This window comes from Lacerta agilis, chromosome Z (assembly GCF_009819535.1).
Source record: "Lacerta agilis isolate rLacAgi1 chromosome Z, rLacAgi1.pri, whole genome shotgun sequence".
In the NCBI taxonomy this organism is placed as follows: Eukaryota; Metazoa; Chordata; class Lepidosauria; order Squamata; family Lacertidae; genus Lacerta; species Lacerta agilis.
In genome coordinates this window covers 25,497,233-25,512,386 of record NC_046331.1, presented here as the reverse complement: position 1 = coordinate 25,512,386, position 15,154 = coordinate 25,497,233, and the positions used below count along the sequence as shown (strand labels likewise).

The following is a 15,154-nucleotide window of genomic DNA, read 5'->3' as shown; positions in this document are numbered from 1 at the left end:
GTTGACCTTTTTTGGGGATGAGGAATGCCCCGTTTTTTAGGGGTTCGTTTCGTTTTTAGTTGTTGAGCTTTTTTAGGGACTAGACCTTCTGGAATAATTGATTTAACAACTAACTCAGCAAGACAGAAGACTGCCTGCTTTGTAAAGTGTGACAAAGTGTGACAACCTTTGAGGTACAAAACACCCAGACAAGGAAAACCAACTCAGCTAACTAGTTTACAAGAATACTTGGCTAGTTTAGATGTATTCAAGTCTCCAGGGCCAGATGAACTACATCCAAGAGTATTAAAAGAACTGGCAGAGGTGATTTTAGAACCACTGGCAATAATCTTTGAGAATTCCTGGAGAACAGGCGAAGTCCCAGCAGACTGGAGGAGGGCAAATGTTGTCCCTATTTTCAAAAAGGGGGAGAGAGAAAACCCAAACAATTACCGCCCAGTCAGCCTGACATCAATACCAGGAAAGATTCTAGAGCAGATCATTAAGCAAACAGTCTGTGAGCACCTAGAAAGGAACGCTGTGATCACTAAAAGTCATCATGGGTTTCTGAAAAATAAGTCATGTCAGACCAATCTGATCTCATTTTTTGACAGATGTGGATGTAGCCTATCTTGATTTCAGCAAGTCCTTTGACAAGGTGCCCCATGATATTCTTGTAAAGAAGATGGTAAAATGCGGGCTAGACAATGCTACCATTCAGTGGATTTGTAACTGGCTGACTGACCGAACCCAAAGGGTACTCATTAATGGCTCCTCTTCATCCTGGAGAGAAGTGACTAGTGGGGTGCTACAGGGTTCTGTCTTGGGCCCAGTCTTATTCAACATCTTTATCAATGACTTGGATGATGGGCTTGAGGGCATCCTGATCAAGTTTGCAGATGACACCAAATTAGGAGGGGTGGCTAATACCCCAGAGGACAGGATCACACTTCAAAATGACCTTAACAAATTAGAGAACTGGGCCAAAGCAAACAAGATGAATTTTAACAGGGAAAAATGTAAAGTACTACACTTGGGCAAAAAAATAAAAATGAAAGGCACAAATACAGGATGGGTGACACCTGGCTTGAGAGCAGTACATGTGAAAAGGATCTAGGAGTCTTGGTAGACCATAAACTTGGCATGAGTCAACAGTGTGATGCAGCAGCTAAAAAAGCCAATGCAATTCTGGGCTGCATCAATAGGAGTATAGCATCTAGATCAAGGGAAGTAATAGTACCACTGTATTCCGCTCTGGTCAGACCTCACCTGGAAGACTGTGTCCAGTTCTGGGCACCATAGTTCAAGAAGGATACTGACAAGCTGGAACGTGTCCAGAGGAGGGCAACCAAAATGGTCAAAGGCCTGGAAACGATGCCTTATGAGGAATGGCTTAGGGAGCTGGGTATGTTTAGCCTGGAGAAGAGAAGGTTAAGGGGTGATCTGATAGCCATGTTCAAATATATTAAAGGATGTCATCTAGAGGAGGGAGAAAGGTTGTTTTCTGCTGCTCCAGAGAAGCGGACACGGAGCAATGGATTCAAACTACAAGAAAGAAGATTCCACCTAAACATTAGGAAGAACTTCCTGGCAGTAAGAGCTGTTGGACAGTGGAATTTGTTGCCAAGGAGTGTGGTGGAGTCTCCTTCTTTGGAGGTCTTTAAGCGGAGGCTTGACAGCCATCTGTCAGGAATGCTTTGATGGTGTTTCCTGCTTGGCAGGGGGTTGGACTGGATGGCCCTTGTGGTCTCTTCCAACTCTATGATTCTATGATTCTAGGAGGGGGTGGGGTGGGGAGAGGAAGGTGGAGATCATGACGACTTTTCAAATGTACAGGAGAGTTTGCCTTGCTCAACAATCCTGGGGCAGTTGTGCGCGATACCTGACCCTCACAGTGTAAACAACCCCCTCTCAATCTCTTCCGTATGGATGAGGGGCGGGAGGACATCAGGGTCCACACAAAATAAAATAGGCGGAAAACACGGGAGCTGAGCAGAGGGTTGTAACAGGAAGAATTATCTGAAAGACGGGTGAGGTGGTGGTGGGGGATACACAGCTGAAACCGGGATCTTCTGGAGGTGGGAAGTAGCTGCTGCGGAGCTTTAATGGTGTTGATTTTGTGGAAGATGTCAGCAGAGGGTGAAGCGGCTTCCAAGCAGGTTTACTCAGAAGTCAACCCCGCGGGTTTTCCTCCCAAGAAAAGCACAGGATAAAAGCACAGAAAAGCCAGGGGAGCCACTTTGCAGCGAGTGGGGGAGACGGAGGAGGAGCTTTGCCGGTGCTGTTGCTCACGAGCTGCTGGCTTGCCAGAGAGTCAGCCTGGAGGGAGGGGGACGGGGGAGCCACTTTGCTGGGAGGGAAGGTGCGCCACCGGGGCTGCCAATTGGTGCAGCTGCGCCATCCGCCCGGCTGCCGGGGGTGCTGATTGGCGCGTCCACCCACCCAGCTCTTTCAGATGCTTTGCCGTTCCCCCCTTCTTCCGCAACTGCCGCCAGCCATATATAGTTGGTGGGGCATGAAGCGAGTTTGCGTTTCCATGTCCTGCCAGGGACTCAAGGCTGCTTGGGGGGGCAGCTGGCTTCTAGGGGGGGGCATCTGCCCCCTCCTGCCCCCCCCTCGGTACGCCCATGGTAGATGGGGCAGACTTTGAATGTTGAATGAGGTTTAGGGAAGTTGGCTCCAATGGAAGGTCCCCCCCTCCCTAATTATTTTGCAAGAGGGTTAGGGGGATCTATTATGCAGGAGAGTGTAGTCTGTAGGAATGTCATCCCTGCAGCAAATAGTCTAAAACATGTAAAATGCATATCCCCAAAACCTAATCACCAGAGGGGTAGTGTGTGTGTTGCATTTGTCTTGTTCCTGTTCAAGGTTCAAGGGCTGATCAAGAAAACTGTGACCCCTTGTTATGTATTGAAGTTCTCACCCTAGGCCACTAGGGGTGTTGTGTATATAGTTTCACTCTGCCCACCGTGACTGCAGTTCTCACTCAGGTCCACATGCAAATGAAGGATTGAGAGTGCCGTTCACAGATTGGGTAGCTAGAGAGAGTTGTTACTGTTGCATGTTACTGAGTACTATATAAGCAGGCTGGCTCAGCCCTTCAGTTCAGTTCTGTTCCAGCCTGAGAATAAAGAGAGCTGTTTGGAGAATCACTGTGTTGTCTGCTATGTCCACCCACTACGTAATACCCCTGATTCAAAGATTTCTCATCCCTAATGTGAAGTGAGGTAGGGAACATTATTTCCAGTCATTTATCAACACCATTTATCTGATAATTTATTAGGATCCTGTCCTGTTGCTCTTTAAAAAAAGTCTTAAGATGTTGCACATTCTTTCTCAGCCTTCAATAGTGCAGCTTCAATACTATTGATACTGTGGCTGATTCTGAATTGTAATAGGTTGCTGTTTTAATGGTTGTTGCTTGTTTGTTTGTTTGTTTGTGATTCTTTTATTCTTTGCTGCATCGTGAATACTGAAGAGGGCCTTCCTTCTTGTTGTCCTTCTGTCAGCAGGTGAAGACTTTGTTCTAGCACAGGGGTCCCCAAAAACTAAGGCCCGTGGGCCGGATGTGGCCCAATCGCTTTCTCGGTCCGGGAATCAGCATGTTTTTACGTGAGTAGAATGTGTCCTTTTATTTAAAATGCATCTCTGGGTTATTTGTGGGGTATAGGAATTTGTTCATTTTTTTTTTCAAAATATAGTCCGGCCCACCACATGGTTTGAGGGATGGTGGACCGGCCCATGGCTGAAAAAGGTTGCTGACCCCTGTAATCTAGCAGGCTTTAAGGGAACTGACTGCTTTTAATGAAAGATATGTCTGTATGTTTTTAATATAGCATCTCTCTTGTATCTCTATCTCCATCTATTCTCTTCTATGCAGACTTAATTTTTTTTAAAAAATGATTGTTTCTTCTGTGTTTTTAGCTGTTTTATCTGTAAGCATCCTTGAATCCCTGTCAGGGAAAAATACAGGGTATAAATAAATATCTAGCAATTATATATTATTACATATAAACTGAGGGGAAATAGAATATGTGTTGGTCATCAGGTAATGGCACATTTTTCTAGTTTTCCACACTTTTGGGCAACTCTACCCTGGAAGTGTATTACATTTCTATCCTTCCTCTTTCTACATGGGTAGTTGTAAAAAAAGGAGCAAGCTGAGCTCAGCTTACACCAGCACAGCTCCAATACAGAAAATAACAATTTCACAAAAACTGTATCGTTTTGATGATTCCGTTTTCTTTACACCCTACAGCAAAGCGATATTGGGAAGGCCTGTGCCTACATTTTGCAGTACTGAACTAGTTGCTTTCAGGTACCATATGTAAGCAAATGTTCGTTCCAGAACACTCAAAAAAAATAAACAGAATATATGTGACCACTGTACGCATGAAAAAAAAAAGCTGGCTCAGCATAGCACTTGTAATTAATCTTCAATTATTTTGTAGACCGATGAACGAGGATATTGGGAGAAAAGTCAAATAAAAAAAGACATTGAAAAAATGATTATATGTAATTACATGATAATATGATGAGGGCTGATCTGAAGAGCTAAATTATGTTGATTGGTTCAGGATTGTGGCATTGGGTTGCAACTGATAAGATTGCTGTGATCCTTTGATTGGTGAACAGAAATCATGTATGGAATTTAGAAGTGTATAAGAAACATTGCTTTGAAGCCTCCTTATTTTTGAGGCTGTCCCTATGCACATTTGTATAAAGGCCTATTTTCAATTGGAATCTGCATCCTTGTCTTTTGGGTTGCTGTGAGGGATACCTCCGGCCACTGGCAGAGGAAGAGGAGTGCGGGGAGTGCGATCCCGGCAGGGTACCATCGCTGCTGCCCCCCTTCCGTGCTGGGTGCCCGCCCCCAGGACTGCGCCAGCCCCGCCCCCACCTGCTCTCCGCCCCCCGGTGCCAGAGCATGAAGCTCCGCCATTGCCTCCAGGCTAGGAACCCCTTTTAAATTTCTCCAACAGCCTCTTCATATACAATTAAGTGTTTACAGTTACATTTTGGGGGGGATGAGTAAAGTGTATAGAGGCATCCTTCATCCTGACACTACATCATAAAGGCTTAAAGCCCCCAGTGGTGCAATGTTGGTGGCGGGGTGAGCTCCCGTTGCTCGGTCCCAGCTCCTGCCCACCTAGCAGTTCGAAAGCACGTCAAAGTGCAAGTAGATAAATAGGTACTACTCCAGCGGGAAGATAAACAGTGTTTCCGTGCACTGCTCTGGTTCGCCAGAAGCGGCTTTGTCATGGTGGCCACATGACCCGGAAGCTGTACGCTGGCTCCTTCGGCCAGTAACGTGAGATGAGCGCCGCAACCCCAGAGTCGGACACGACTGGACCTAATGGTCAGGGGTCCATTTACCTTTACCTTTACCTTTTTAGGGACAGTTAGGAGGATTCCTGCATTGCTAAGGGTTGAAGTAGAAGACCCTCAAAGTACCTTCCAACTCTACAATTCTATGATTCTGTGATGAAATGATTTTGCCATGGACTGCAAACTTGTCAGAAGACCCCATGAGCTGCAACATGTGCTTCTCAGAGAGGATTACTTTGGCATAAATCCTAATTCCTACCATCACACACTTTTCTCACTAAATTTGTGCATTACGGTACTTGGATTCCTTTCTGCAACAATATATTACACCTCTGTCTAGGCTTTGTTATCTGGATCAGGTATATTGAGGATGTAATGGGTTTTGTTTTGTTTTTTAAACTGTCTTCAAGTTTTATGTTTTCATAACTTTCGGAGCCAGAAAAAATAATGATTCAGGCTTTATTTCTTTTCCATTTTGCATCATTCCCCCCCCTCAAACTAGAGACACTTTTCTTTTCTTTTCTTTTCTTTTCTTTTCTTTTCTTTTCTCTTTCTTTCTTCCTTCCTTCCTTCCTTCCTTCCTTCCTTCCTTCCTTCCTTAGAAAGGAAGGAAAAATATGTGTGGAAAGGGGAAGAGAATATGTTTGCACTCACGTTGCTGAAGGCAAACATTAGTTGGCTGATGGAAAAGAAAAATTCCTTCATTTCCTTCAGCTCAAGACATTGTTGCGGTGAGATCTTCTGTAAAATATTTAACACTGCCAACACTTTGTTCTATAAAGAGTTGCTTCTGTAGCTGTAGAACAAAATGCCCAGAAGAATCGTGGCTCTTTGCAAAGACCTGAGATAAATAAATATATAAAGGGCTGTAGCCCGGTGATGAAAATGTTCCATAATTCATTGGTGATATTCAGCATTAGCATCTCCACAGGAGGAGAACCTTTGCTCTTCCCAAATTCTGTCCATGAAATGGAGCAGAATGTATTCCAGAAGCAGGATTTGAAACAAGGACATCCCCACCAACACCCGGCTCCATCTCCCACTGGTGACCCTGCTGAAAGACGGCAGCTTGTCGGTCCACCACAACTTTCTGTATAGCCAGAGTCAGCAGCAGTCGAGCTGTTCCTCCAAGCTGCTCTGCTGGCAAAGGCTGCAGCACTAGTTATGCAAACAGAAGTCCCGCTGATACAAATTCAACTTAAGGACATGCAACATGGCACGCAACGGCAGCCTAGACTCCTGAATCAAGGCTCCAATTACCCCCTGATGTGCACCAGAGGCTCCCGATGATCACTGTTTTCTCCACCACTGCAATTTTTGGGGGGCAAGGGGGAGGGAGGGAGACTCTGCATGCTCAGGAAGAATGCCAAGGCATCACAGAACACCAAATGCTGACTCGCCTCTAATCTCTCATGCAGCTGCTCTCTCCCTCTCTCTCTCTTGCTCTTTCTGTGCTGTCACTAAAAATACTGTCTCTAGATGCACTGTCCACTATAACTGCAAAAATTAATGCTGTGAAGGAGAGAAAAAGAGCATGTTTATATGAGCTCTTATTTGCTCTCACAATTTTCCACATTCCATACTGTCGTTCTGATCATTTTGGTCCTCCTACCTCCCATCTTCCAGCTAGGGATGTCGGTCAATTCTGATGAAAATAGGAAAGGCAACAGAAATTGCTGGTGTTCACTTATTCGTCCCACGTCCAGAACAGAAATCAATCCAGATCGGTATTCGCTGTTGTGTTTGTTGTTGCTTTCAGTCCACAAACAATATGTTTACTTTCCTTCCATGTGCATTGCATTCCCCCCATTATGGCCCTGCCCCACATTTGCACTGCATTTCCTTGGGATGAAACAATGTAATGACAATTTAACTTATGTAATATACATAATTAATTAAACAAGTCACCTAAATTTGCCACAATGGACAACAAGATAAATAATGCAGTTTTTGATGGAAGGTAAACTGCAGTGGAACAGAACCAGTGCTGCAGGCGACATATATAAGCTGTTATGGAAAATGATGCTTTTTTACCTCCCTACTTCCTACAACCAGTTCTGCTCTCTGCCTCATCAGTTCCATGCACTGCTTCAACCACGACTACAACCTCCTTTGTTCAGAACTTCATTTCTTTCTTTCTTTCTTTCTTTCTTTCTTTCTTTCTTTCTTTCTTTCTTTCTTTCTTTTTTTCCTTCCTTCCTTCCTTCCTTCCTTCCTTCCTTCCTTCCTTCCTTCCTTCCTTTCTTTTGTGTAGACCAGGGAAAAAACAGATGAAAACAGGCAGCAAAGAGTGCTTGAAGAAGGAAAACTTCAGTGATATTCCTGCTCTCCACTGCTCACTTAGAATCATACAATTATAGAATTGAGACACCTAGTCCAACCAAATAGAGCCTCCTTGGTAGATGACTGGCTGTCCAGCTTCTCCTTAAATACCTCCAGTGAAAAGCAGCCCACCACCTCTTGAGGCATCCTCTTCCACTGTCAAACTACTTCTACAAACTTTCTCCTATTCTTTAGGGCTCCTCACAACTTGTTTATTCAGCATTCATACTGATTTGCTTACACAAAGCTTATGTGGTGGTTAGACTATGGACACATCTGGAACATACACTTAAAGTATGTTAGAATAGCACTTTAAATGTATGGTCTGGATGTGGCTATAGTCACATAAGTTTTGTGCAAACAAATTTACATACTGCCCTATAGCTGCAGGTTTCTGGGCAGTTCACAACATAAAATCACAATATTATGAATGCTGAAAGTAGGAGTTGTTTGACAGTAGAACAGGCTGTCTAGTCTCTCTCTCTCTCTCTCTCTCTCTCTCTCTCTCTGTGTGTGTGTGTGTGTGTGTGTGTGTGTGACCCTATTCATACACTGTTGCTTATATGCAAGGGACAAAGCATGGATGTGCCTATTGGAACAGCCACACCCCTACATCTCTATTACTGTTCCTGTAGCCACCCACTGCAGTGTTGGGGGCTGAATGTCATGCAAGAGAAATCCTGCTCTTTCTGAGCAAGCTAAAGACCCTAGAAGAACAGAGTTTTGCATTGTGTAGGAAGTATACTCAAATAGAGCAGGCTTCCTGCTGCAGACATTCAGACTCCAACATTGCAGGGTGTGTGGTAAACAGCAGTAACAGCGACAGGGATATGTTGGGCACATCCCCACCCTCTCCTTCAAATGAAGGTAATCCCATCTGAGAGAGGGGGAGAGCAAATGAATAGGGCATGTGTGTGTTTCAGATGCATTTCTTTACACTGGAACATTTGCCAAATACACTTAGAAACTGTGTTGTACATAAGGGAAGAAATAGTTTAGGAATTCAAACCACGTAAGCATGTGTTACATGGGACACGGGTGGCGCTGTGAATTAAACTACAGAGCCTAGGGCTTGCCGATCAGAAGGTCGGCGGTTCGAATCCCCATGACGGGGTGAGCTTCTGTTGCTCGGTCCTTGCTCCTGCCAACCTAGCAGTTCAAAAGCACGCAAGTAGATAAATAGGTACTGCTCCGGCGGGAAGGTAAATGGTGTTTCTGTGCACTGCTCTGGTTCGCCAAAAGCGGCTTAGTCATGCTGGCCACATGACCCGGAAGCTGTACGCCGGCTCCCTCGGCCATTAAAGTGAGATGAGCGCCACAACCCCAGAGTTGTCCGCGACTGGACCTAATGGTCAGGGGTCCCTTTGTTATTGTTCAGTCGTTAAGTCATGTCCGACTCTTCGTGACCCCATGGACCAGAGCACGCCAGGCATCACTGACTCTCGCAGTTTGGCCATGCTTACCTTTTAAGCATGTGTTGCAAAAACAGATATGCTTTCCACTAACTCAATCTTGCCTCCTTGCAACACTACTCTCTCTCACATCCCCACTCACAATGCTATAATTCAGCTAGCATTGACATCCTGGAGCTTTACAGCTGAAGGGGTTTTTGCTCACACATTATATAGCAACTGTTTATGTCTTAGAACAGAGCTATTTATAGTAAAGCTGGATCGGGCAGCTATTTCCAGAGAAACTGGTCATTATTAGCGGGGTGGTTCCTTCCCCCTTTTTTCTTTTTTTAACCCACATACTTTGCTCTGCCTTGGGACCAACTGGAGGCAACTTGTGCACAAATAAGACATGGTTCAGTTCACACACTGCTAAATCCTTCCCGTGTACAGCAGTCCCCTGGCCACAACCATATGGAGGTAGTAGTGCATGAGCAAATGGAGACCCACAACTTCCCAGAGGTGATGTGCATGAGAACAGGACACAAAGAAGTACCAAACCAAGTCTGAGGTGCATTTACTGGTGTACAAAGCCCTGTTCATATTGGGACCAGGATACCTAAAAGATCCTCTCACCCCTTTACATGCATAACTGATTACTGAGCTCTGCAGGAGAGGGCCTCCTGCAATCAGTATCTCATCAGGTGGTCTGTTTCATACACTGTAGATATTTGCCCTTTTGTGCAGTGGTACTTAACCTTTGAAACTCTCTCCTGTTACTTATCAGACCGGTGCTGACTTTATTTGGGTTCTACTGAAGACTTCCCTTTATCAGAGAGCCTTTCATATGGGAACTTCAATTCAGTTTGCTTATGTTTACTTAACACACAATCTATTACGTTTATTTAATAGATTGTGTTTATTGTTTATGGTTGTTGTTTTCCAATTGTTACAGCTGCCAGGAAGCTGCTTGGTCATAGGAACATAGTTTCTTGGGCCATCTAGCTCAGCAATGCATACACTGACTGACAACAGCCCTCAGGGGCTTCAGGCAGGGCTCATTCCCAGATGTACCTGGAGATGCCAGAAATTGAATATTGCACCTTCTGCATACAAAGCAGATGCTCTTTTGCTGAGCTACTGACCTTCCCCCTTGTTCATTCCTTCTTGTCAGATCATTCTTTTCTTAATTTCCTCCATAAACCTCTAACCATGGAATTGCTCCATGTGGAAGATTTTAGCTAGAACTGCAGGCATGTGACACCTCAAAATGATCCACCCTATTTGTGGTCAAAGATGTTTGAAGGAACCATCTCATCAAATGATTTGAGGGGTAGGAGAAATTATCCCAAAGGGGTTGGAGGCTTGACACTATCTGTAGCACAGCTTCCATCTCTCTCTCTCTGCCCCTCCCATCCCTTCCCTGCCTTAGTTCCTGCTTTGCTGCAGGTGCTGCAAAGGTCAAGATTAGCATCTGTGTTGGCAGCTTGGCCACCACTCTGCATCTTCCACAATTCCCCAGACTCAGGTTTGTTCCAGGGCATAATGGACGGGAAATGGCAGCTACCATACACATGTATATGTATATGCACAAACACAGGGTGTGTGTGGGGGGGGGGATCAGGATAGTGGACTTTATTCTAGAGGGGCAGAGGAAAAAATATTACTTTCACCATAAAAAAGTATCACCTGATAAATTTTTGCTTAGTTCTAATTCTAGAATGTAGTAATACAGCCTACCATGAGTTGTCATTAACAATGAAAACAGGAATATTAAACAGGTGTCTTGGACTATCTGAAAATTGCCCTCAGTGCAGACTACAGCCCTGAGACAAGGGAATATCTGCATCATGATGCACCTCACCTCCAGAAATGAGATGGAATAGGAACAAAGAAGAAAGCTGCCTTATTACAGGTTGGAGTGTTTCTCCATCTTGTGCAAACTCCTGCAGTCAGTGTCCAGGGTCTCAAGTAGATATCAGCTGGTACCTGACCATTCTCTACATTTCCGTATCAGCTTGAGATTTTTTTTTTTAGCATTCTCAAGAAAATTAGCCAGCGTTTCTCCTAGTACACATATCTTTGTAAGAATTTTCCCTGATATAATGTACCTGTAGATGCTATATTAACCAATATACCGATATATATGTTATGCATACTTTACCCTGTTATTTGCTTTTTTTTGCACAGAAAACTGGGCTGAGTAAAATTCAGAGAAGTGTGACATTTCAAAGGATAGCTGAGTATTGGTTTGCTTTTCAGGAAGTGTGAATTAGCTCAATTTACCTATAAATGCAAACTGAACTGAATTTCTTCTCCATCTGTGAGACCCTCCCAATCCATGGCAATGCCCTTAGACCTTGGACACAGACTTTGACAAATCAGCATCAGACATCCCTTGACTGTCTTAGTAAGCAGCCATTGGGGAACCTTCTTCTGAAGAGAACTGCAGGTATGACAAAAGGATGCAAACTGCACAAAGATGACTTGGAATGTCACAGAATGTATAAACTGCCATCTAGGAGTTATTCTACAACCCTGCAATTATCTGGGATGTCTACATAAATTGCTCCTTGCACCCCCCCAGTACCTGCATTTGAAGATCTGAGGCACATGCAACTCTTATGAGCTTCCATAGAAAGGGGTGGGCCATTCTTTTGTTGCTGTTGCTTATTAAATTTATATCCCACCCTTTCTCCCAAAGGAGCCCAGGGCGGCAAACAACAAGCATAAATAAAATAAAAATAATTCCAGTACTGTATATATGCACACAGGGAAACATCTCAACTTGCTGAAAGAGGAAGGTTTTCAGTCGGTGCTGAGAAGATATCAGAGATTACACCTGTCTAATATTCAAGGAGTGGGAATTCTAAGGAGTAGGTGTTAGTTGCTAATAACGGACAAGTTATCTTGTCTGAAGAATGTTGATGATGCAGGCACAAAAACATGGGATATCAACTCAAAATGCCCTGTCATGAATTGTGAATATGATGTGAGCATTGAAGATGGGTTGGGTGCTTGCCCCACGATAAAAGGAGTATCAAGGGTGAGTGATTTGTGATTTTCCCAATCATATAGACTTCCGAATGCACTAGTGAGCTGGAATGCCTGTGGGACATTGACACGAAAAACATACAAGGACAACTGTGGGACAGATTTAAAATTACACTACCGACTTCATATCTGACCCGAGTTCTCCAACTGTCAAAATGTATAAGTAGAATGGTGGAAAGCAAAGACATCACAAGGGCTGATTACATTTAGCTGTACCATCTCCTGTGCTCAGATGTTATTTGTGTCAACACTCCAATGTTAGTTAGTATGTTGAGTTTTCCCTTTCAATATTCTATTCATCAGTGTTTGAGTATGCAATTTCTATCTATCCCTCTATCTTAATGGGTAAACTGAACAGATGCAAATGATATTATGCCAATACAATCATATTAACTGACTACTTCAGAAATACGTTACAGTTATTTTTCCCAAGCTCAGTTCAAAGAAAATAAAACAATTCAATAAAAGTGCTTGGGTTGGCAAACTAAGGCCCGGGGGCCGGATCCAGCCTAATCGCCTTCTAAATCTGGCCTGCAGACGGTCCAGGAATCAGCGTGTTTTTACATGAGTAGAATGTGTCCTTTTATTTAAAATGCATCTCTGGGTTATTTGTTGGGCCTGCCTGGTGTTTTTACATGAGTAGAATGTGTCCTTTTATTTAAAATGTGTTTCTGGCTTATTTGTGGGGCATAGGAATTCATTCATCCTATATATATATATATATATGGTGTATGATTATTTGATTATTATTATTATTATTATTTTTTACCATGGATGCTCATGAAAGCATACAAACTCAAGTGTATACATTTCCTGCATTTTGTTTACCCAACTGCTGCCTCATTGATTGTTCTGTTTAAGTACAAATTGGCATGGCTAAACCTCTTTCTCTCTCATACATGCACACCCACATCCACATTGAAATACGTAAATCTATGCCTGCTTTTAATGGGTTGCTTCATTACCGTTTTCCCCATCAGACTTCCTTTCGTGGTCAGTATCGGTGAGGGATAGCGCTGAGTTTGCGCGGCTCGATAAACAGGAACTGTGCTCAGATTTCATTCCGGACATCCACATCCTCAAGGCCTGATCTGGTGAGGCTCCTCCTTCTGTCTCAGTATCGACATCAGAACCCATCTCTATCGGATAGCCACACTGGGAGACAGCATGCATGTCTGGCTGGTAGCCAGTGCACAAGATATGTGGAGTATCATGAAATTCCATCTCTGCAAAAACAAACACACACCAAAGAAACAGATTTAATAATACATTTATACACACACAAACAAACAGAGAGAGAGAGATCAGCCTTTCCCTATTTTCCAAAAGATTCACTCGTAGCATCTTCCATGGCTCCAGCTTTTTTTCTTTTTTTCAAGTGTTGTGGCCTGTCATTCCCTTGTCCCTCCCATCTTCCAGCCCCAGAACTTCCTCCAGAGCTAATTGTGCATATTCTGCCAGCTGGGTCCAAGGAACAAGGGCTGCAGGCAGCTCACTCAAGCTCACCCTCTTCCAGGCATGTTCCTGTTGACAGCAGCCTGCTGGCAGGATCAGTTCTATTTGTTATAGCAGGAGCTATAGGGTGACTTGAGCCCAGGAAGTCTGATGAATGCTAATTTGACCACACATTTCAAAAATAGGCAGAATGTGGCCATCTATTGATATTTTAATTTCACAGGTGGCATATGTGACACAGTAAATATATTTGGAGACAAGGCTTTTGCTGGTACAGAGCAAAACTGTTGTGGGTGAGCTGGAAAAAAGGATACTTCCTTTCCCTTCAAACGCTTTGCATTGCCTTCACAAAGTATTTCCTTAAATATGCATGCTTTTGTAGTGCTCCAATTCCCACAGGATGTATTTTCTTTGAAGCTCTTATAGTGCCATAAATGGTGGTTTTTAGCTTTGCACATCTAACCTTGTTACCTACAATACTGCATATTCCCTGGAGGAGATAAAACTCAAAGTGGATTTATGATATTCTTAGGCTCTCTTCAAAACACACATAAAGCCAGCAGGTTGGGAACCATTTTCATGTGATGGAAAGCCACAGTGCAGATGTGTGCAGATGAACAGCATGGCTACATAAGCAGGGACATCTGAACATGTATTGCAAGGATAGGGAACCTTAGGCTCCAGGAATGAATGCAGCCTTACAGGCATCTATATCTTTCTCCAGGCTTTCCCCAGCCACACTCCTCACCAGCTCTGCTCCACAATGTCTATGCCTGGCTGGAAAGAGTCTTTAAACTGTGGCAATGCCCCCTTGTGGTCTGGGTGTGTGTGTGCCTAAATATGCATGTGAGTACCCTCCAACATTCCTCAGACGAAAATAGGGACATTCTAGGGACATTCTATTCTACATCAGTGTGCCCTCTACGCCCCTTATATATGCACACTGCCGATGGAATACCAGGCTGAGCTGCCCCGGTGGCTGTTACCAAGAGGAGTATGTAACAATATCATACCAGCAAACATCTTGGTTATATGTGGGAGCCTTATCTGGTTAAAAATCCATTAGCCCGCCTTGGGCATCAGAGGAGGCACATGTGCTGAATGTTTACAGGAAACACTTAAATGCCAGCAATGTAGTCTCTATGGTTGGCGGTTATTACCACACAAGCGGGGGCCCTTAGGCCACTCCTGCCACCACCAGTACCATAGTTGGATGCATTAAAAGGTACTGTCTGGTAGAGCTGAGGAGTGCAGCGACAACAGATGGTGCACCACCTCTTCCCATGGGTCCTGCTCCGCCACCATGAGAGGTGGGGCCTCCTTCCCTGTCTCCACCCTTTGCTGCTCCCTTTCCCCGCTCACAGAATTTGGAACTCTGCATGACACAATGAAAAGCCATGGCAGCTTAAAGGTTTTCATGATGGTCCTGGCATTTTGGGGGCAGTTGGAGACTATGCAAGTGTGTAGAAACATCTGAATGTTCAGTGGCTGTAATGTCTACTATACAGTGGTAAGAGTTGCATCTATTGTGCCATCTTTTTTAAAAAAATCTGGCCCTACCTACAATTTAGGGTTGGTAAAGGTAAAGGTACCCCTGACCATTAGGTCCAGTCACAGACGACTCT

The 15,154-nt window shown here is 44.1% G+C and overlaps 1 protein-coding gene across 14 annotated transcripts in view; it reads right to left on the bottom strand.

The window, feature by feature from the left end:
• TENM1 (teneurin transmembrane protein 1) overlaps positions 1-15,154 on the bottom strand; it is a 379,169-nt gene that overhangs the window by 237,505 nt on the left and 126,510 nt on the right. For all 14 annotated transcript variants that reach the window (XM_033137208.1, XM_033137217.1, XM_033137214.1 and 11 more), the window contains exon 3: positions 13,040-13,300. In XM_033137208.1, coding sequence (XP_032993099.1) covers positions 13,040-13,300 — 261 coding nt within the window. The remainder of the gene's footprint in view (positions 1-13,039; positions 13,301-15,154) is intronic.